General features: G+C 49.4%; 1 protein-coding gene and 1 long non-coding RNA gene across 2 annotated transcripts in view; one reads left to right on the forward strand and one right to left on the reverse strand.

Moving 5' to 3' along the window:
* LOC134958420 (uncharacterized) overlaps positions 1-24121 on the forward strand; it is a 66456-nt gene that overhangs the window by 19370 nt on the left and 22965 nt on the right. The window contains exon 2 of the long non-coding RNA XR_010186998.1: positions 3000-3153. This is a non-coding gene — a long non-coding RNA (uncharacterized LOC134958420). The remainder of the gene's footprint in view (positions 1-2999; positions 3154-24121) is intronic.
* Positions 2223-24121, reverse strand: part of LOC134958417 (SRSF protein kinase 3-like) — an 81848-nt gene continuing 59949 nt past the window's right edge. Inside the window, exon 12 of the mRNA XM_063941012.1 lies at positions 2223-2479. Within this exon, the coding sequence (XP_063797082.1) occupies positions 2295-2479 (185 nt within the window). The 3' untranslated portion in view covers positions 2223-2294. The remainder of the gene's footprint in view (positions 2480-24121) is intronic.

A 24121-nucleotide genomic window follows, 5' to 3' on the forward strand; every position in this document is an offset into this window, starting at 1 on the left:
GCCACTAGGGTCGCTTAGCTTAGTCGTCACACAGCTACCTCATTGCGCCTCTTTTTTTCTTTGCGTCATGTGCTGTTTGGGGAGTATTTTTTGGAAGGGCCATCCTGCGTGACACTGCAGTGCCACTCCTAGATGGGCCAGGTGTTTGTGTCGGCCACTTGTGTCGCTTAGCTTAGCCATCCAGCGACCTCGGTGCAAATTTTAGGACTAAAAATAATATTGTGAGGTGTTCAGAATAGACTGGAAATGAGTGTAAATTATGGTTATTGAGGTTAATAATACTATGGGATCAAAATGACCCCCATATTCTATGATTTAAGCTGTTTTTTAGGGTTCTTTGAAAAAAACACCCAAATCCAAACACAACCGAATCAGACAAAAAAAAAATCGGTGAGGTTTTGCCAAAACGCGTTCGAACCCAAAACACGTCCGCGGAACCGAACCCAAAACCAAAACACAAAACCCGAAAAATTTCCGGTGCACATCACTACTTTAAAGAGGAATTACGCTCGGAGTGCATAGAGGTGGTTGGGGCGGGTACAATGGGGAAGATTTATTAAGCCTGGTGAAGTGATAAAGTGGAAGGTGATAAAGCACCAGCCAATCAGCTCCTAACTGTCATTTTTCAAACCCAGCCGGTAACATGGCAGTTCAGAGCTGATTGGCTGGTGCATTATCACCTTCCACTTTATCACTTCACCAGCATAATAAATCTGCCCCAAAGTTTCCAGACCCCTCTTGACCGAGAGTTGCCAGGGAGGTGTAACTATGCCCCAAGCCATACCCCCTTTATTTGGTACCCAGCAGTGCGTGGCCACGCCCCAACCCAAGTCTTCTTTATGAGAGCCGTTACTCTTCCAGCTTCGAGATGGAGAACGTCTGTCCACAGGAAGTCTTGTGTTCCACTCAGATGCCCTTCTTATTGATATGGAAGCAGTAAGGGTGTACTTACTTTTTAACAGATGGCTCCTTTATGTTGGCTTATTTTTGTCACATGACATGTGATTTGATTTATTCAAATGTTCAGGGATTTTGGGCCTAATTCAGACCTGATCGTAGCAGCAACATTTTTCTCTAATGGCCAAATCCATGTGCAGTGCAAGTGGGGCAGATGTAACATGTGCAGAGAGAGTTAGACTTGGGTGGGGTGTGTCCAAACTGAAATCTAAATTGCTGTGTAAAAATAAAGTAGCCATTATTTACCCTGCACAGAAACAAAATAACCCGCCCAAATCTAACTCTCTCTGCACATGTTATATCTGCCCCCCACCCTGCAGTGCGCATGGTTTTGCCCATTAAAGAAAGATTTTGCTGCTGCGATCAGGTCTGAATTAGTCCCTTTGTTAGGATAACTTATAGTTAAATATGTTCTTATATTTAAAAGCACAAACTTTCACTGTGTATGTACAGTATATCTGAGCGGGGGGCTGCAACATGGGATCCGGTCTGAAGATCGACAGTGTCTAGGTCGACAATGTTTAGGTCGACCACTATAGGTCGACAGTCACTAGGTCGCCGTGGATGGAAGGTCGACAGGGTTTCTAGGCCGACGTGTGCTAGGTCGACAGGTCTAAAGGTCGACATGAGTTTTTCACATTTTTTTTTGTTTTGATTTTTTTCATACTTAACGATCCACGTGGACTACGATTGGAACGGTAAAGTGTGCCGAGCGAAGCGGTAGCGGAGCGAAGGCACCATGCGAGGGGACGCGGTGCACTAATTTGGGATCCCGGTCACTTTACGAAGAAAACGACACAAAAATTTTTAAAAAATCCTCATGTCGACCTTTAGACCTGTCGACCTAGCACATGTCGACCTAGAAACCCTGTCGACCTTCCATCCATGTCGACCTAGTGACTGTCGACCTATAGTGGTCGACTTAAACATTGTCGACCTAGATACTGTCGATAAAACGAACCACACCCCTGCAACATATACAGTGAAACCACCTAGCCCAAATGGGGCTAGTATTGCTGGGGCCTGTTTCCTCTGATCCTTACTGCAGACACAGTAGTTCCACCACTTTGTAGCTTAAGGTCATGAATGAATATATATTTACAAATGTGTTTTGGTTTTTTTTTTTTTTGCTGATGTTTTTTGTTTTTATTACAAGACACCCATAGGGGCTTATGGCCATTTGAGTAACGTATTTGTAAAAGCGGATTCATGTAGGTGTTATTGGTGCATCACCATCATGTGAAATAATGGCCATTACAACTAGGTCTTATTACATATTTAATAATGAAGTCAGGTATAAAAATAGGAAGGTGCGGCGACGCACAGACAGGGTGTGGTCAGTATTGTAACCACGGGTGCTCCAGACACTTCTCTGCGGTGGCTCGCCTCTCTGGCGTATAATCCAGCATGGGTAAGAGGAAACTGGCAAATACGAGCGCCTCGTTCTTCTGCCATTTGTGCCTGTTCACCAGGGTGTCGTACAGACCACAAGGGTACAGGTATGGAACACGCAGGAGATCACCTGTCACGGAACATATAATGTTAACAAAGACACTTACCAGAATGAGACAAATGTTTTCTTCAATTTAAAGAGAACCCTTCATTGCTCTACTTATTGCCCAAGCAAGTGCAGATATGAGGTCTCTTATCTGGTGATAGGCTAGCTTTACATTTCTAAAAAAATATATCAGAAAACGGGGGGGGGACTTTTTTTTTTTTTTTTTATAATGGTTTTTACCAGACAAGATCACCAAGTGCCTTTTTCTACACCAGGTAAAGGCAACCTGTGACACTTCAGCAGCTGTGGAACTACAGCTCCCAGCATGCCTTGCCACTGTTTTGCTGTTAGGGCAAGGTAAAACTTTGTCAGGTCATGCTGGGACATGTAGTTCCACAGCATCTGGAGTGCTGCAGGCTGCCTACCCTTGTTCCAATATTTACTAAATGCCAGTTTTGCAAAACAAACAGTTTTTGGTGGTTTTCCTAGCGATTTAGTTAACCCAGTTATTTACTAAAGATGACACTACTATTGTATAAAACAGACCCGTCACCCGGTTTTGCCAGAAAAATGCCACCAAAAATGCAGCAGGGGAAAAATTAGAGGTTTGCAGCAGGCGAGATTGATGAAGCAACATGACGTGTAAGCTGTCTGGCCAATCAGAAGGCAAGGGAATCACAGTACGCTCACATATTGAGGTAAATAATAATTTTCTTATGTGGAAAATATTATACTTTTACTATATTATGGGATTAAAGTAATGTTTCATTTTATTAAGAGAGCAATATTATTTATTAATCATAGTAAAGGGGCAGTACTGATTAACCGCTTGCCTGGCCAAGTTGCATCAGATGCGACCAGTTAGAAACGCCCAGTGGGTAGATAATCATACAGCAGCCACCAATCGCAGAGAGACCCCCTGGCCTCTCTGTATAATTGTTCCCTCCCTCCCCATGCAGCCGATCTTTGCTGATTGGGTAGACCAGCGGCAACCCCCACCCGGCGGCTGCAGAAAGAAGCAGCTGCTGGGGAAATGTAAATGAAGCAGCCCTCAGCCTCCCAGTGTATACCCAGGGGCAGGGCTGCCAAGAGAAATCCTGGGCCCCGGTACAACAACTTCCTGGGCCCCCCTGCCCCCAATGGAGGGGGTGTGACCACAGCATGCTGAGGGCATGGCCACTCCTCTTTGGGGGGGTGTCTAGCACATCAGAAACACCCACTCACAGGAGCATGGCATGCCTCCCAGCCAGGGCAGTAGAGAGCCTGGCTGGCCCCAGGTACTATTCAGGGGGCATGGCCTAATCAAAGGAGGCGTGGACCTGGGCCCCCACATCAGACCTGGGCCCAGATCATTTGTACCCTCCTCCCCCCCCCCCTCTCGGCACCACTGCCCAGGGGCTCCAGTGAGGAGCAGCTGCTGAGAAAATACAAAGCTGCGATGTTCCAATCACCAATGTTTTAATACATCAATATAAAATATTCATTAAACATTTTTTTTTATTTAAAGAAAATCGTGTTGTATAAGTTTTAAATAAATGTTTTTAACCTAATTCAAAAATAAAAAAAATAGCAATTTTAGCAGTTTTTGGAATAAACATTAGCCAGCTAAGTAGTTAATTGGTGTAAAAAATGCTGTGTTTTTTTTTCTTTTCCATGACTGGGGCAACATTTATTTTATTATGTTGGCACCATTATGTAGCCATAAAAAAAGGATTTACCGGTAGGTAATTAAAATCCTATTATATCAACACATTCTTAATTAAAACACTATGGTAATGAAATGACTGAGAAATTGCTTAAAAAAAAAAAGAATAGCACATAAAATAGTGTATATCCACACATATGTAGGTCCGTACACATCTCAAGATTCGTATGCCACCACATTACCCAGCCCAAGTATTCTCTTTTCTGGCCCCCACATTGGGGCTAAATTATTATTCTCGTAGTCCGTAGAGGATACTGGGGTCCACATTACTGGGGTCCACATTAGTACCATGGGTTATAGACGGGTTCACTAGGAGCCTTGGACACTTTAAGAAATCAATAGTGTGCACTGGCTCCTCCCTCTATGCCCCTTCTACCAGACTCAGTCTAGAAACTGTGCCCAAGGAGACGGACATATCTTGAGGAAGGATTTAACAATACAGCGGTGAGATTCGAACCAGCACACACAAACAAGAGAAAGCCATGCTAACCAACACTGAACAGGAACAGCAACAGCTGAACCAACAACAATACTTAACGAAGTAACAGTGCAGGAAACACAAAGCACTGGGCGGGCGCCCAGTATCCTCTACGGACTACGAGAAAAGGATTTACCGGTAGGTAATTAAAATCCTATTTTCTCTTACATCCTAGAGGATACTGGGGTCCACATTAGTATCATGGGGATGTACCAAAGCTCCCAAACCGGGTGGGAGAGTGCTGAGGTTCCTGCAGAACTGATTGACCAAATTGAAGGTCTTCAGAGGCCAAGGTATCAAACTTGTAGAACTTAGTAAACGTGTTCGACTCTGACCAAGGAGCTGCTCGGCAGAGCTGTAAAGACGAGACACCCCAGGCAGCCGCCCAGGAAGAACCCATCGATCTAGTAGAGTGGGCCTGTACTTTAGGAACTGGCAATCCTGCCATAGAATAAGCCTGCTGGATAGTACACCTGATCCAGCGAGCAATAGACTGCTTTGAAGCAGGACATCCAATTTTCTTGGGATCATAGAGAACAAACAGCGAGTCCGACTTTCTGTGACAAGCTGTCCACTTCACATAGATCTTCAAAGCCCTCACAACATGCAAGGACTTTAAGGAAGCAGAGGTGTCTTTAAGCACCGGAACCACATGCACCTTAGGTGTCTGTTAGCACCGGAACCACATGCAACCACAATAGGTTGGTTGATATGAAACGCAGACACCACCTTAGGAAGAAATTGCTGACGCGTTCTGAGTTCAGCTCTATCTTCATGAAAAATCAAATAGGGGCTTTTGTGAGACAACGCCCCCAGTTCCGACACACGCCTTGCGGAAGGCAAGGCCAACAGTGTAACGGTCTTCCACGTAAGAAACTTTACGTCAACCTCCTGTAAAGGCTCAAACCATTCTGATTGTAGAAACTGCAAAACCACGTTGAGATCCCAAGGTGCAGTGGGAGGCACAAGGGGCCTAATTCAGAGTTGATCACAGCAGCAAATTTGTTAGCAGTTAGGCAAAACCATGTGCACTGCAGGGGGGGCAGATATAACATGTGCAGAGAGAGTTAGATTTGGGTGGGGTTTGTTCAAACTGAAATCTAAATTGCAGTGTAAAAATAAAGCAGCCAGTATTTACCCTGCACAGAAACAAAATAACCCACCCAAATCTAACTCTCTCTGCAAATGTTATATCTGCCACACCTGCAGTGTACATGGGCCCTCATTCCGAGTTGTTCGCTCGCTAGCTGCTTTTAGCAGCATTGCACACGCTAAGCCGCCGCCTACTGGGAGTGAATCTTAGCTTCTTAAAATTGCGAACGAAAGATTCTCAAAATTGCGACCACACACCTCTTAGCAGTTTCTGAGTAGCTCCAGACTTACTCGGCATCTGCGATCAGTTCAGTGCTTGTCGTTCCTGGTTTGATGTCACAAACACACCCAGCGTTCGCCCAGACACTCCTCCGTTTCTCCAGCCACTCCCGCGTTTTTCACAGAAACGGAAGCGTTTTTTCGCACACACCCATAAAACGGCCAGTTTCCGCCCAGAAACACCCACTTCCTGTCAATCACATTACGATCACCAGAACGAAGAAAAAACAGTGAGTAAAATACCTAACTGCATAGCAAATTTACTTGGCGCAGTGCGGACATTGCGCATGCGCATTAGTGACTAATCGCTCCGTTGCGAGAAAAAAATAACGAGCGAACAACTCGGAAAGACCCCCATGGTTTTGCCCAACTGCTAACAAATTTGTTGCTGCAATCAACTCTGAATTACCCTCAAAGGGCGGTTGGATGTGCAAAACCCCCTTCAAGAACGTCTGAACCTCAGGGAGGGAAGCCAATCGTTTCTGGAAGAAAATGGATAAGGCTGAAATCTGGACTTTCAAGGAGCCCAAACGTAGGCCCACATCCACACCTGACTGTAGAAAAAGAAGGAAACGTCCCAGTTGAAATTCCACTGCAGGAAATTTCCTGTTTCTGCTGCAGGGTACACTGGGCTCCACAGGGAATGACATTGGGGTATAGAGTGGGATCTTGATCCAAGGCACCAACAGTCTAAAAGCTTTGACTGTTCCCAGAATGCATAGCGCTGCCTCCTCTATAACATACCTCCCAACTTTGTCTTCGTTGGAAGAGGGACACGCGCGCGGCTTTGCTCCCGAAAAGGGGCGTGGCTTCACAGAGGACATGCGATCGTGAGCCACGCCCCGTTTTCATCACTGAGGGGGCATGCCCAGCGCTCTGTGAGCTGCTGGTATGCCCCCTCTCCCTCTGACTCCAGTGAATAGACACTGTGCGCATGCGCACTGCGTCTATTCACCGCTGCTCTGCTAAGCAGGGCAGCGAGAGACAGAGCCTCCCAACTGCCTCCCCCCACCGCGGGACACTGCGGCCCGGGGTGGGACAACAGGACAGTCCCCAAAAAACGGGACTGTTCCGCGAAAAATCAGGACAGTTGGGAGCAGGGGTGTATCTAGGGGTCCGAGCGCCCCTGGCAAAGTCAGAGGCTGCCCCCCCCCCCCCCCCCACACACACACACACACACAACATACACATATTTGAAATAAGGGAGGCGTGTCAAAAAAGGAATGTGGCCTTGTGGGGAAGGGGCATGGCCACACAATAGTACTTCCAATTCAAATTATGCCACACAGTATCACATTACACCACACAGTAGTGTCCATTACTCACATTACACCGCACAGTAGTGTCTCTTATTCACGTTACGCCACACAGTCATACCCCTATAGAAAACACTGTCTATAAAGGGCATATGGGGAATGCAAATAGAAAATGGAAATGTGGACCAGTGCTAATAAATATATTCCTAATTTCATATATGGGGAATGCGGTCAAACCACATTTGCCATTGATCCTGCCCATAGGCACACACATATACACTTACATACATAGGGGGTCATTCCGAGTTGTTCGCTCGTTGCCGATTTTCGCTATGTTGCAAATTTCTGCTAACTGCGCATGCGCTTAGTTATTTTACTAAAAACTTAGTAGATTTACACAAGCACGAGCAAAGTTTCTTCAACGCTCGAGTGATCGTAGTGTGATTGACAGGAAGTGGGTGTTTCTGGGCGGCAACTCAGCGTTTTCACGGCATTTGCAAAAAAAACGCAGGCGTGCCAGGGAAAAACGCGGGAGTGGCTGGAGAAATGGGGGAGTGGCTGGCCGAAACGCAGGGCGTGTTTATGACATCAAACCAGGAACTAAACGGACTGAACTGATCGCAATCTGTGAGTAGTTTCGGAGCTACTCGGAAACTGCAAAGAATTATTTAGTAGCAAATCTGCTAATCTTTCGTTCGCTATTCTGCTAAGCTAAGATACACTCCCACAGGGCGGCGGCCTAGCGTGTGCAATGCTGCTAAAAGCAGCTAGCGAGCGAACACCTCAGAATAAGGGCCTTAGTCACACACAAAACACATAAATATGATATACAGTACAGTCACACATGCAGTATATACAAATACAGTCACATACATACTGTACATAGTTACACACTTATTCACATACATAGTCACACACTAAAACACACATAAATACAGTAGATACTTATACACACACAAACATAATTCAGTCACAGACACACACATACAGACAGACTATATAGTATCCCCCACCCCCCACATTACAGACAGGGTACGCTGACTGCATGTACTTTAGTAGCTCATTGTCCTCTCTCCCTCTCCTCCATGCTGCTGGGCTGCCCGGCAGTGAGTGTCGTGTAGTCCCACCCCCGTGCTTCCACTCCGTCCATGGCCCTAGCCTAATACAGGGCTTTGCAATACTCTTCCTTGACCCCCCCCCCCCCTCCCATAATCCGATCTGACTGTACCTGGTGACTGTCTGTCACTGCCGACGCCAGTGTCCAGCGGCACAGCTCAGCACTAGTGATCAATCAGACTCAAAAGTAAACTACAGCTCCTAGCAGCCCTTGCTGCTGGGAGCTCCCAGCAACAAGGGCTGCTGGGAGCTGTAGTTTATGTTGAGTCTGATTAAAAGCGAGGTGCAGTGCACTGCTGCCGGACACTGGCGCCAGCACTAACAGACAGTCACCAAGTATAACAGTACCACTTGGTTCTACCCCCTGGCCATGGATGGCACAGCCGGAAGGCGCCCCCTCCTTGCCTGGCGCCCCTGGCGAGTGCCATCCTGGCCAATAGGTAGATACACCCCTGGTTGGGAGGTATGTCTATAACCCCACCTCCATGCACAGCAGCTCAGTTTTGTAGTTGGTGCCATGCAGTGCAAGCATACAACAGGGGGGCTGCTCCAGCAGCCCTGAGAAGAACTTTTCAAAGTGAAAAATGAAACTTCAAGGGCTGCAGCAGAGGCACTGTAAGTGTTAGATGTCAGTCAGACATCTCCTGCTGCAGCTCCATCACCTCCCCCAGCGGCGCTGTACACTCCCGTGCCCTGGTTGCCGGGTACCTACAGCGGAGGCTCCTGTTCTTCTTTGTCAGTCACACACACCACCGCTGCCCTCCTGGATCACGTGCCCGCACACAGGGAGGAGGTAAGAGGCTCCCCTACCGCGATCTGGTGCGGCCGGTGCGAGGCGGCCCGCGCGCACTGGCGTGGACACTGTGGCAGTACAGGGACCCCACTAGACCACCAGGGTAAGGGCACAGGTCGGATTCTCTCAAAAATCCATTTGCTAAGGCTCGCAGTACCCGGTGGTGAAGTCCAGCAGGGGCATAAGGCTCTGACCTGTAGCCCCTCCCCCAGCCCCAGGGCGCCATTTAGAGTAAATGTTCCCGCCCTGGAGCTGCATCTCTCTCTCTCCCTCACTCCCTGTCAGCGTTTGGGCGCCATTAGGACAAGCTGAGCTGATCCTGGGACTGTTTTGGCAAATCCTTCTCTGTAAAGCCGCCTGCATGTCAGCGCTGTGCATTTTACAGGACACTTAAGTATTATACATGTCTGCTGGCAGTGTTAGTTAAGAAAGAGTGCATTTAGTCAGGGTTATATAGTACAAGTACCCTGTGATATACATCCAGTATTTACTGCGCATTGTTATATCTATTGTCTGTATAGCTATACTTAGAGTCACATTGAACAATGCAGAAAGTAATACTATGTGTGTGTGCATATAGCTGCTGTGTGACCTCCATTTCGTGTATCTCACTCAGATTGCTATCCCTATATTCTATAACCTGAGGGGGCTTCGTGCGTCAGGGTTATTATCTAATATAGGTGTTTCACAAGATATAGGCCCTCATTCCGAGTTGTTCGCTCGTTGCCGATTTTCGCTATATTGCGATTAGTCGCTTACTGCGCATGCGGTTAGTTATTTTAAACAAAAGTTAGGTATTTTACTCACGGCATAACGAGGATTTTTCATCGTTCTGGTGATCGTACTGTGATTGACAGGAAGTGGGTGTTTCTGGGCGGAAACTGGCCGTTTTCTGGGCGTGTGCGAAAAAACGCTGGCGTTTCTGGGGGAAAACGCGGGAGTGTCTGAAGAAACGGGGGAGTGTCTGGGCGAACGCTGGGTGTGTTTGTGACGTCAAACCAGGAACGAAACTGACTAAACTGATCGCAATGGCTGAGTAAGTCTGGAGCTACTCCGAAACTGCTAAGAAATTTCTATTCGCAATTCTGCTAATCTTTCGTTCGCAATTCCGCTATGCTAAGATACACTCCCAGAGGGCGGCGGCTTAGCGTGTGCAATGCTGCTAAAAGCAGCTAGCGAGCGAACAACTTGGAATGAGGGCCATACTTATTGTGAATTTTAGTCACTATGGGGGTAATTCTGAGTTGATCGCAGCAGGAATTTTGTTAGCAGTTGGGCAAAACTATGTGCACTGCAGGGGAGGCAGATATAACATGTGTAGAGAGAGTTAGATTTGGGTGGGGTGTGTTCAATCTGCAATATAAATTGCAGTGTAAAAATAAAGCAGCCAGTATTTACCCTGCACAGAAACAAAATAACCCACCCAAATCTAACTCTCTCTGCAAATGGGGTGGTCTTCAGTATGCCGGCTGTCGGGATCCCGGCGCTCAGTATACCGGCGCCGGAATCCCGACAGCCGGCATACCGACACTTATTCTCCCTAGTGGGGGTCCACGACCCCCCTGGAGGAGACCGTGCCTGCAGCGTGGCGAGCGCAGCGAGCCTGCAAGGGGCTGATTTGCGCCCGCCACACTGTCGGTATGCCGGCGGTCAGGCTCCCGGCGCCGGTATGCTGGTCGCCGGGAGCCCGACCGCCGGCATACCATACTACACCCCTGCAAATGTTATATCTGCCTCCCCTGCAGTGCACATGGTTTTGCCCAACTGCTAACAAAATTCCTGCTGCGATCAACTTGGAATTACCCCCTATATACCTCTGGAATTCTCTGTTTGTGCAAATACACTACACAGGGGGTTCTTGTCAGGTATTGTGCTGCTGTTATTGTACTGGGTTGCCTCGCATTGAGCTTTCAGATATGTCAGCTACAAGGGGCGACGGAGCTGGGGCTCAACGCCGTAACTAAGTGTGTGCCAGGTGTGCCTGGCACACAGCGCAGTTGCCCTGGGGGTGCAACGGCCAGCGGCTTGTAATGAGTCAAACTGACCCATTACAAGCCGCCTCTGCTGTGTGCGCCGCGCTGAAGCCAGAGGCAGGGGAGAAGGAGGAGGAGGGAGAGGGACTGTAGCCGCAGCAGCTCTATGTAATTGGTAGTGGCGCCGCTGCAGCTGTCCCCTCTCCTTCCACATTGGCTGCCCGGCGCTGCTGTGAATGCTGGGATGCGCTTCCCTCATCCCAGCATTCACAGAGGCGGCCAGCCAATGCGGAAGGAGAGGGGACTGCTGCAGCGGCGCCTCTCTCTACCAGTTACATAGCGCTGCTGCGGCTCCAGTCCCCCTCCCTCCTCCTCCTTCTCCTCTGTGGCTGCCCGGGATCTGCCAGCACGAGGAGCCTGACTTCCAGCGGGGAGAGATGGTAAGTATCTATCTATCTGTCTGTCTACCTCTCTCTCTCTATCTATTCTGTCTGACGCAATGTGTAAAAAGGAGTACTGGCTGCCGTAATGTGTAAAAAGGGGGACTCTGTCTGCCGTAATGTGTAAAAAGGGGGACTGGCTGCCGTAATGTGTAAAAAGGGGGACGCTGGCTGCCGTAATGTGTAAAAAGGGGGACGCTGTCTGCCGTAATGTGTAAAAAGGGGGACGCTGTCTGCCGTAATGTGTAAAAAGAGGGACGCTGTCTGCCGTAATGTGTAAAAAGTGGGACGCTGTCTGCCGTAATGTGTAAAAAGTGGGTCGCTGTCTGCCGTAATGTGTAAAAAGGGGGGCGCTGTCTGCCGTAATGTGTAAAAAGGGGATGCTGTCTGCCGTGATGTGTAAAAAGGGACGCTGTCTGCCGTAATGTGTAAAAAGTGGGACGCTGTCTGCCGTAATGTGTAAAAAGGGGGGCGCTGTCTGCCGTAATGTGTAAAAAGGGGATGCTGTCTGCCGTAATGTGTAAAAAGGGGACGCTGTCTGCCGTAATGTGAAAAAAGGGAGGCGCTGTCTGTCGTAATGTGTAAAAAGGGGATGCTGTCTGCCGTAATGTGTAAAAAGAGGGACTGTCTGCCGTAATGTGTAAAAGGGGCTCTACCTGGTGTAGTGGCGCTACTGTGCAGCGTAATTTGAATAATGGAGACTACTGTGCACCGTAGTATGAATTGGTATTATTTTGTGGCCACGTCCCTTCCCCATGAAGCCACGCCCTATATATATTCTGCACGCCTACGCCACGCACTGCCCCTATCTTGCATAGGGGGGCGCCAACGCACAGCGCTAAAATGCATAGTTACAGCACTGCTGTGATCCCACATTGCGTGGTGGTGACGCTGCAGACATGTTTGAGGAGAATATAGCAGCTAAGGGTTCTGGTACTGGGGGGATCCTTGCCCCCAAGTGGGACCGTAGCAACGGGGGTTCAAAATGACCCGCCTTGGGCTACTTTTTCCACGCTATTGAGTACGCTAGTAACTAGACTTGCACCCACCAAGGGAACCTCCTGTGTCGGTACAACCGCTTATGGTCACTGCGGTTAATCCCCCATGGGCAGATTAACTGTCCTCTCCGTTACAGCAATTGAACCAATCACTGACTAAACAGAAATCTAACACTCGCCCGCCCAAGACCACGGGGTCCTCTAAGCGGACTATTACTTCCTCACAATCCACCAACGTCCCAGACACCTCATCTGATGAGGATGGCGTATATACTGACCCCACAGATTCTGATCCTGATGCTTCTGATGGGGAATCTGTTTCACAGGTGGATGTTCCTGACTTGTTGGAGGCTATCAGGCTAATTCTTCAAATTACTGATGACCCAGAGCCGAATTCTGCCCCTAAGAAACTGGACAGGTTTAAACGTCAGAAAGTGGTTAAACAAGTTTTACCTCATTCTGACCATTTAGTTGACATACGTCAGGAATCCTGGGAAAATCCAGGAAAGAAATTCACGCCTCACAGGAGGCTCGCTATCCCCTCGCAGCGGAGCTAAGTAAAAATTGTGAGACACCCCCACCAGTGGATTCGCAGGTGGCGCGGCTGGTGGTATTCTCTGCTCTGCCTGTAACTACCGTCACGTCTCTGAAAGAACCAACGGATAAGGAGTGTTGTTTAAAGGCGATTTACACTCTAACGGGTGCTGTGCATCGGCCCACCATTGCAGCGACTTGGGCTGCAGAGGCTATTGAAGCGTGGGCTCAGGAGTTGGAACCTGAGATGTCTTCCAATGCTTCTGATCATGCTAGACAATGTCTATCGTATATTGTCACAGCTTCTCATTACGTTAAGGAGGCGGCTTCTGATGCTGGTATTCTGGCGGCCATGGCTTCTACTACGTCCATACTGGCTCACCGGATTCTCTGGCTGTGGTCCTGGTCCGTGGATCTGGACTCTAAGAAAACCCTGGAGGTGCTCCCTTTTAAGGGAGACATTCTTTTCGGAGAAGAACTCAACAAGATAGTGGCTGACTTAGCTTCTGCTAAAACAGCATGTCTACCTAGTACTGCTCCTTCGGTACCGAAGGCTAAGAGTACTTCCTTTCGCTCCTTTCGTCCTTCAGGGAATGCAAAGGGTCAGGCGTACCCGAAACTGGCTCACACTTCCAAACCTACTAAGCCCAAACCCAAACGGGCCTGGGCTGCCCATCAGCCTGCTTCCAAGACTGACAATCCTGCCGCATGACTGGGCGGTCCTCCCTCTGGGGGATCCCAGGGTGGGGGGCCGACTTCTAGGGTATAACCAGGAATGGTTGAAGACCACTTCCGATGCCTGGGTACGGGAAGTCGTCACTCGTATCCTTCAAAAATCGCCCCCCTCATCGATTTTGCCTGACAGACGTCCCTTCGGATCAGGTGAAGGCAAAAACTCAGGAGTGGTAGTATAGGTGCCTCTGGCTCAGAGAGGCAAGGGGTACTATTCACCGCTGTTCTTAGTCCCGAAACCGAATGGGTCCTCCCAGCCCATTCTCAACCTCAAGTTCTTGAACAAGTTTGTGAGGGTCTCCAAGTTTCGCATGGAAACTCTTCGCTCTATTGTTCTGGCCTTGGAACCTGGGGATTATATGCTTTCCCTGCACATACAGGATGCTTACTTGCATATTTTTATTGCAATGACGCATCAGCAATACCTGAGGTTTGCGGTTGGCAACCTCCATTACCAATTTTGGGCATTACCTTTTGGTTTGACCACGGCTCCGCGAGTCTTCACCAAGGTCATGGCGGTAATGACGGCTGTACTCCGCCGTCAAGGGATCAGGATCCTACCATACCTGGATGACTTGTTGATCCTGGCAAGTTCCCCAGAAATTCTCCTGCGCCATCTGGATTTGACTATCCAGTTTCTGCAAGCCCACGGGTGGCTCAGCAGCTGGAAGAAATCTTCCCTGGTCCCTGCTCAGAGCATGGTGCACCTGGGGGCGTTGTTGGACACTCACAACCAGTGGTTGTTCTGGTCTCAGGAGAAAGTCCTGAAGCTTCAGGACAGGATTCGGTGCTTCCGATCTCATCCGCAAGTGTCGATACATTCGGCGATGCAAGTGCTAGGTCTCATGGTGTCGGCTTTCGACATGATGGAGTACGCTCAATTCCATTCCCGCCCTCTGCAGAAGCTGATTCTTGCCAAGTGGGACGGCCTGCCTCACCGGATCAGGTCTCAAATGATCTCCTTGTCTCCGGAGGTCCGTCTGTCACTGAGCAGGGGTTGTCCCTTCTGGATCTCCAACTGGGTCCTTCTGATGACGGATGCCAGTCTGCGAGGTTGGGGCGCGGTGTTGGATCAACACTCCCTTCAGGATCGGTGGACCAAGGAGGAGTCTCTCCTCCCAATAAACATTCTGGAGTTGCGGGCATTGTTCAACTCATTGAACTTGGCCCAGCATTTAATACAGCACAGACCTGTTCAAGTACAGTCGGACAATGCCACCACGGTGGCATACATCAATCATCAAGGCGGCACCCGAAGCCGCATGGCAATGAGGGAAGTATCACGGATTCTTCAGTGGGCGGAACGCCATCTTCCAGCCATATCGGCAGTATTCACAGAGGCGGCCAGCCAATGCGGAAGGAGAGGGGACTGCTGCAGCTGCGCCTCTCTCTACCAATTACATAGCGCTGCTGCGGCTCCAGTCCCCCACCCTCCTTCTCCCCTGCGGCTGCCCGGGATCTGCCAGCACGAGGAGCCTGACTTCCAGCGGGGAGAGATGGTAAGTATCTATCTATCTGTCTGTCTACCTCTCTCTCTCTCTATCTATTCTGTCTGACGCAATGTGTAAAAAGGAGGACTGGCTGCCGTAATGTGTAAAAAGGGGGACGCTGTCTGCCGTAATGTGTAAAAAGGGGGACTGGCTGCCGTAATGTGTAAAAAGGGAGACGCTGGCTGCCGTAATGTGTAAAAAGGGGGACGCTGTCTGCCGTAATGTCACGATCCGGGTATCTGGACGCCATTACTTACCCTTCAGATGCCTCCTAAGGCTGGCTCAGCGTTCCAGGACCGGATCCCGCTGTTCCTGAGTTTCCACATGCAGAATGTCAGAGTGGTGATTTCATCAGCCGCGGCCTCCGCTGTGCCCGCGTGGTTAAATGTGCGCTTGTCAGTCTGGCGTCTCCTGTCTCCTGTGGCCGGCGTCGCCATTACTGTTTCATTTCTCACATGGATTACAAACCAAACTTCCCTCCAAGTGTCTGCATGGGCGCAGCCATCTTGGATTTTGTCATCTGAGCATTTCCACCAATTTGCTGTCTGTATTGTTGATTTGCATAATTGCCTAGCCAACCCTTTCCTTGCTGCAGGTATAAGTAAGCTGTGCCTGAGCAAGGAAGGCGTCAGTGCTTTGGTTGTCTAACCTAGTTCCAGTTTGTCTCTCTCCTGTGGTTGTCTTCCAGGTTCCAGCTCCTGTCTCCAGACTTCTGCTATAGAGACCCGCACCAGCATTCCATCTGCGGTGTAGCCTGACTCTCCGATCCATTCTGGACTCACCTGTTTCCAGTTACAACAATCACCTGCTTCCAGCCCAGCTTCCAGCAGTGTACAGCTTCTCTTAAAGGGCCGGTGTCCTTTCTGCAGTTTACCACTCTCCACCGGTATTATTATTTCACCGCTTTCAAACTCCAAACTTCATTATTATTTCATCGCTCTCAAGTTCGTTTATTATTTAACTGGTTCCAGCCAGTATCCACTCCGTACCAACAACAGTCTGGTTCCAGCCAGTATCCACAGCAGCCGTTTTATCTTCAGCAGCCCAGCCTTTCCTGGAACACCAGCTGGTACGATCCTGGGTTCTCTCCATTGCTACAGTCAGGCCTGGTAAGGACTTTCCAACTAGAAGATTATAAGAACTGTCTCACACTACCAGTGCCTGTGGCCCTTGCCACCCTGTAGTACCCAAGAATTGTATTTATCCTCTGTTGACTTTTATGTTTCCTTTACTGCTGCTGTGTTACGGAGTTTGTCATAATAAACATCATTGACTTTTATCCTGGTTGTCGTGGTCACGCCTTCGGGCAGTTATTCTACATGTTACTTACTTGTCTAGGGGTCTGATACAACCTCCCAGGTTCCGTTACATCTCAGCCCCTACAACTGAGGCTGCCTCCCGTCAGCTCAGGCCCTCAGTTGTGACAGTAAGCACTGACCTAATGAATCCAGCCGGAGACCAGGATCAAGCGGCCAGGCCGATGCAAGAACTGGCAGCCCGACTTGAACATCAGGAGGCTGCACAGGGCCACATCATCCGCTGTCTCCAGGATCTCTCTACACGGCTGGATGGGATTCAAACGACCCTCCGTGGACCTGGCACGTCCGGTGCGTCCACTACAGTGACACCAGCTGTAACCCCACCCACCTTACCCATTTCCAGTTCACATCTTCATCTTCCAACGCCAGCAAAATTTGATGGATCTCCAAGGTTCTGCAGGGGATTTCTCAATCAATGTGAAATCCACTTTGAGCTTCTACCTGGCAATTTCTTCAGTGACCGTACCAAAATTGCCTATATCATCTCCCTTCTCAGTGGCTCAGCCCTTGACTGGGCATCACCTTTATGGGAGAAGTCTGATCCCCTGCTATCCTCCTATACTGACTTTGTAGCTACATTCAGGCGCATCTTCGACGAGCCAGGCCGGATAACATCTGCTTCATCTGAGATTCTCCGTTTACGCCAGGGAACACGTACTGTGGGACAGTATCTTATACAGTTTAAAATCCTGGCATCCGAACTGGCATGGAACGACGAGGCCCTGTATGCTGCATTCTGGCATGGCTTATCAGAACGCATCAAGGATGAGTTAGCTACCAGAGACTTGCCCTCTAAGTTGGATGAGCTAATTTCTCTTTGCACGAAGGTTGATCTACGTTTCAGAGAGAGAGCAACCGAGCGAGGAAGATCATCTACTCCTAAATCTTCTGCTCCTCCTCCTCGTCAACCATCTCCATCCAAGGATGAGCCTATGCAAATTAGTCGTTCCCGTCTATCTCCCGCTGAGCGCCGAAGACGTCTCTCTGAGTCTCTCTGTCTCTACTGTGCAGCTCCGTCGCACACTATCAATGCCTGTCCCAAACGTCCGGGAAACTCCAGATCCTAGCTCGCCAAGGAGAGGGCCGGCTAGGAGTAATGATCTCCTCTCCATCTCCTCATGACTGTAACCTCCCAGTGTCGCTCCAAATTGCTCAACGTTACAGGAACGTCATTGCCCTCCTTGATTCCGGAGCAGCTGGGAATTTCATAACCGTAGCTTATGTTAAACGGTGGTCCCTACCCACCGAGAGACTGTCCTCGTCCATCTCTTTGACTGCCGTGGATGGCAGCAAGATTTTTGACGCAGTCATTTCCTTAAGGACTCTTCCAGTTCGTCTGAGAGTGGGAGTTCTTCATTCTGAGTATATTTCTTTTTTAGTGATTCCAAGAGCCACACATCCAGTGGTTTTAGGCCTTCCATGGCTCCGTCTCCACAACCCATCAATTGACTGGACGACTACGCAAATACTGGCATGGGGTCCCTCCTGTGCTGAGACTTGTTTAGCCAAAGTTCTTCCTGTTTGTTCTTCCTTCCCCAGGTCATCTGATGTTCCGCCTCCTCCATATCAAGACTTCACGGACGTGTTCAGTAAAGCCTCTGCTGATATCCTTCCTCCTCATAGAGAATGGGACTGCCCAATCGACCTCATTCCAGGGAAGGTTCCACCGCGAGGCCGAACTTATCCGTTGTCTCTGCCTGAGACACACTCCATGGAAGAGTACATCAAAGAGAACCTGGCGAAGGGTTTCATCCGACCATCTTCTTCTCCAGCCGGCGCAGGCTTCTTCGTTAAGAAGAAAGACGGTGGTCTGCGTCCGTGCATCGACTACAGAGGTCTGAACGACATTACCGTCAAGAACCGATACCCTTTACCCCTGATTACCGAGCTCTTTGATAGAGTTAGTGGTGCAACTATTTTCACAAAGCTGGACTTGAGGGGTGCCTACAATCTCATCCGAATCCGTGAGGGTGACGAGTGGAAGACCGCCTTTAACACCCGTGACGGACATTATGAGTACCTCGTCATGCCCTTCGGATTGAGCAACGCTCCAGCAGTCTTCCAGCACTTCGTGAATGAGATTTTCAGGGACATCTTGTACCGCCATGTCGTGGTTTATCTAGACGACATCCTCATCTTTGCTAATAATCTCGAAGATCATCGTTTCTGGGTAAAAGAGGTTCTTTCCCGTCTCCGTGTCAATCACCTCTATTGTAAATTGGAGAAGTGTGTGTTTGAAGTTAAAACCATTCCGTTTCTAGGTTACATTGTGTCCGGTTCCGGACTAGAGATGGATCCTGAGAAACTCCAAGCAATCCAGAATTGGCCTATACCCTTAAGCCTCAAAGGGGTCCAGAGGTTCTTCGGGTTCGCCAATTATTATAGAAAATTTATACGAGACTTTTCCACCATTGTGGCGCCTATCACTGCATTAACCAAGAAAGGTGCTAATCCGTCCAAGTGGTCCGAGGAAGCTACACAGGCCTTTCACCTTCTGAAGCAACGGTTCATCTCTGCACCAGTTCTGAAACAGCCCGACACCGACTCTCCTTTTATCTTAGAGGTAGATGCCTCCTCCGTTGGAGTAGGAGCAGTGTTATCCCAGAGGGCCAAAGATGGACATCTACATCCTTGCAGTTTCTTCTCCCGGAAGTTCTCCCCAGCTGAGCGCAACTATGCCATTGGCGATCAGGAGTTGCTAGCCATCAAGCTCGCTCTGGAGGAGTGGAGATACCTGTTGGAGGGAGCTTCCCACTCAATCACCATACTTACCGACCACAAAAATCTTTTATATCTCAAAGGCGCACAATGTCTGAATCCTCGTCAGGCCAGATGGGCACTTTTCTTCTCTAGGTTTGACTTTAAACTCCAGTTCTGTCCGGGTTCTCAGAATCGTAAGGCCGATGCCCTTTCCCGCTCATGGGAGCAAGAAAATGAGTCCGAGTCTGCAGACAAGCATCCTATTATTAATCCGTTGGCATTCTCCACGGTAGGGATGGACTCTACGCCTCCACCAGGGAAAAGTTTTGTTAAGCCAGTTCTAAGGAAGAAGCTCATGCATTGGGCCCATGCTTCCCGTTTTGCTGGACATACAGGCATTCAGAAAACCCTTGAATTTATTTCTAGGTCCTACTGGTGGCCAACTCTGAAGAAGGACGTTATGGAATTTATTGCCTCCTGCCCAAAGTGTGCCCAACACAAAGTCTCCCGCCAGTCGCCTGCGGGGCAACTGGTTCCATTATCTGTTCCCCGTCGACCTTGGACCCATTTGTCGATGGACTTTGTTTCCGATCTACCTATCTGCAACAAGTTTAATACCATCTGGGTGGTAGTTGACCGGTTCACCAAGATGGCACATTTCATCCCTCTCACCGGTCTTCCGTCAGCTTCCAAGTTGGCTCAAGTGTTTATACAAGAGATCTTCCGACTTCACGGTCTTCCTGAAGAGATCATCTCGGTTCGTGGAGTACAATTTGTAGCCAAATTTTGGCGAAGTTTGTGTCAAGCCCTCCAAGTCAAGTTAAAGTTTTCCACAGCTTACCATCCTCAGACCAATGGTCAAACCGAGAGGGTGAATCAGGACTTGGAGGCCTTCCTCCGTATATATGTGTCTTCCTCTCAAGATGACTGGGTTCAACTCCTTCCTTGGGCCGAGTTCAGCCACAACAATCAATACCATTCCTCATCTTCTTCTACACCATTCTTCATTAATTATGGATTCCACCCTAAAGTCCCAGAATTCCAACCGCTTCCCGCAACTTCTGTTCCAGCAGTGGATGTCACCTTGCGTCAGTTTTCAAATAACTGGAGGAACGTCCGCGCAGCCCTGCTTAAAGCCTCATTCAGGTATAAGAAGTTTGCCGATAGGAAGCGTAGAGCGGTTCCTGCTCTCAAGGTGGGTGATCGTGTGTGGCTGTCCACGAAGAATTTGAGGTTGAGAGTTCCCAGCATGAAATTTGCACCTCGCTACATCGGACCCTTCAAGATTGAACAAGTCATCAATCCTGTTGCCTACAGGTTACAGTTACCATCCTTCTTGAAAATACCCAGGACATTTCATGTTTCTTTGTTGAAACCGCTGATCCTGAATCGGTTTCATTCCGCACTTCCTCCAGCTCCCAAAGTTCAGACTCAACGGGGAGTCGAGTACGAGGTGGCCAAGATTTTGGACTCACGTTTCCGTTACGGTCAGTTACAATACCTCATTGACTGGAAGGGCTATGGTCCTGAAGAACGCTCTTGGACCAATGCCTCAGACGTCCATGCTCCTGCCTTGGTCCGAAATTTCCACGCAAAGTTTCCTTTAAAGCCTAAGAAGTGTCCTGGGGCCACTCCTAAAGGGGGGGGGTTCTGTCACGATCCGGGTATCTGGACGCCATTACTTACCCTTCAGATGCCTCCTAAGGCTGGCTCAGCGTTCCAGGACCGGATCCCGCTGTTCCTGAGTTTCCACATGCAGAATGTCAGAGTGGTGATTTCATCAGCCGCGGCCTCCGCTGTGCCCGCGTGGTTAAATGTGCGCTTGTCAGTCTGGCGTCTCCTGTCTCCTGTGGCCGGCGTCGCCATTACTGTTTCAATTCTCACATGGATTACAAACCAAACTTCCCTCCAAGTGTCTGCATGGGCGCAGCCATCTTGGATTTTGACATCTGAGCATTTCCACCAATCTGCTGTCTGTATTGTTGATTTGCATAATTGCCTAGCCAACCCCTTCCTTGCTGCAGGTATAAGTAAGCTGTGCCTGAGCAAGGAAGGCGTCAGTGCTTTGGTTGTCTAACCTAGTTCCAGTTTGTCTCTCTCCTGTGGTTGTCTTCCAGGTTCCAGCTCCTGTCTCCAGACTTCTGCTATAGAGACCCGCACCAGCATTCCATCTGCGGTGTAGCCTGACTCTCCGATCCATTCTGGACTCACCTGTTTCCAGTTACAACAATCACCTGCTTCCAGCCCAGCTTCCAGCAGTGTACAGCTTCTCTTAAAGGGCCGGTGTCCTTTCTGCAGTTTACCACTCTCCACCGGTATTATTATTACACCGCTCTCAAACTCCAAACTTCATTATTATTTCATCGCTCTCAAGTTCATTTATTATTTAACTGGTTCCAGCCAGTATCCACTCCGTACCAACAACAGTCTGGTTCCAGCCAGTATCCACAGCAGCCGTTTTATCTTCAGCAGCCCAGCCTTTCCTGGAACACCAGCTGGTACGATCCTGGGTTCTCTCCATTGCTACAGTCAGGCCTGGTAAGGACTTTCCAACTAGAAGATTATAAGAACTGTCTCACACTACCAGTGCCTGTGGCCCTTGCCACCCTGTAGTACCCAGGAATTGTATTTATCCTCTGTTGACTTTTATGTTTCCTTTACTGCTGCTGTGTTACGGAGTTTGTCATAATAAACATCATTGACTTTTATCCTGGTTGTCGTGGTCACGCCTTCGGGCAGTTATTCTACATGTTACTTACTTGTCTAGGGGTCTGATACAACCTCCCAGGTTCCGTTACATCTCAGCCCCTACAACTGAGGCTGCCTCCCGTCAGCTCAGGCCCTCAGTTGTGACACGTAATGTGTAAAAAGCGGGACGCTGTCTGCCGTAATGTGTAAAAAGGGACGCTGTCTGCCATAATGTGTAAAAAGTGGGACGCTGTCTGCCGTAATGTGTAAAAAGGGGGGCGCTGTCTGCCGTAATGTGTAAAAAGGGGATGCTGTCTGCCGTAATGTGTAAAAAGGGGACGCTGTCTGCCGTAATGTGTAAAAAGGGGACGCTGTCTGCCGTAATGTGAAAAAAGGGGACGCTGTCTGCCGTAATGTGAAAAAAGGGAGGCGCTGTCTGTCATAATGTGTAAAAAGGGGATGGTGTCTGCCGTAATGTGTAAAAAGAGGGACTGTCTGCCGTAATGTGTAAAAGGGGCTCTACCTGGTGTAGTGGCGCTACTGTGCAGCGTAATTTGAATAATGGAGACTACTGTGCACTGTAGTATGAATTGGTATTATTTTGTGGCCACGTCCCTTCCCCATGAAGCTACGCCCTATATATATTCTGCGCGCCTACGCCACGCACTGCCTCAATCTTGCATAGGGGGGGTGCCAACGCCGTTTCTTGCACACAGCGCTAAAATGCATAGTTACAGCACTGCTGGGGCTGATCCCACATTGCGTGGTGGTGACGCTGCAGACATGTTTGAGGAGAATATAGCAGCTAAGGGTACTGGTACTGGGGGGTTCCTTGCCCCCAAGTGGGACCGTAGCAACGGGGGTTCTAAACTGGGAAGCGGACTTTCTCAGTCGTCAGGACGTACACGCCGGAGAGTGGAGCCTCCATCCAGAAGTGTTTCAACTCCTCGTGGACAGGTGGGGCCTTCCAGATGTGGACCTGCTGGCGTCTTGACACAATCACAAGGTTCCGGTCTTCGGAGCAAGGACAAGGGATCCTCAAGCAACATTCGTGGAAGCACTGTCAATTCCATGGAACTTTCAGCTGCCATACGTGTTCCCTCTGGTGTCACTCCTGCCCAGAGTAATAAGGAAGTTCAAGCAAGAAGGAGGAATCCTACTTCTGATCGCTCCCGCGTGGCCCAGATGGCAATGGTTCTCAGACCTACAGGGTCTCTTGATAGAGCGTCCCCTTTCTACTTCCACAACGCCCAGATCTCCTCATTCAGGGCTCTTGTGTATATCAGGATTTAGCCGGGTTGGCTTTGACGGCGTGGCTCTTGAAGCTTCCGTCTTGAGGGCCAAAGGATTTTCTGAGGTGGTAATTCAAACCATGCTGAAGGCCCGGGAAACCGGCTTCTGCTCGGATTTAGCATAGGGTCTGGAATTCTTATAGGCCCTACACACTGGCCGATATACTGAAAGATATGAACGATCTCGTTCATAAATGAACGAGAACTCGTTCATATCTTTCAGTGTGGAGACTCCAGCGATGAACGATGCGCGTCCCCGCGCTCGTTCATCGCTGATCTCCCGTCGGCTGTGCATGCAGGCCAATATGGACGATCTCGTCCATATTTGCCTGCACTTCAATGCAGCCGGGTGACGGGGGGAGTGAAGAAACTTCACTCCCCCCATCACTGCCCCCCCGCAGCCGGGTCGCTCGTCGGCCGTATCCGCCGTCGGGCAGCTCGGCGGCGGGTCGGCCAGTGAGTAGGGCCCTTTACTTTGCTTGGTGTCGCATCTAACAATTATGACGCTTACAAGTTTAGTACGGCCAAACTTTTGACCTTTTTACAACAGGGCCTGGACTTGGGCCTTCGTCTGGCCTCCATCAAGGTTCATATTTCTGCCTTGTCAGTTTGGTTCCAGAGAAAAATTGCGACCTTACCTGATGTGCATACGTTCACTCAGGGTGTGTTGCGGATTCAACCTCCTTATGTCCCGCCTGTGGCTCCTTGGGACTTGTCGGTGGTTCTGGAGGCGTTGCAAGGGTCTCCATTTGAGCCTCTTGAATCTGCAGACCTTAAGTGG

This window comes from Pseudophryne corroboree, chromosome 9 (genome assembly GCF_028390025.1).
Source record: "Pseudophryne corroboree isolate aPseCor3 chromosome 9, aPseCor3.hap2, whole genome shotgun sequence".
Lineage (NCBI taxonomy): Eukaryota > Metazoa > Chordata > Amphibia > Anura > Myobatrachidae > Pseudophryne > Pseudophryne corroboree.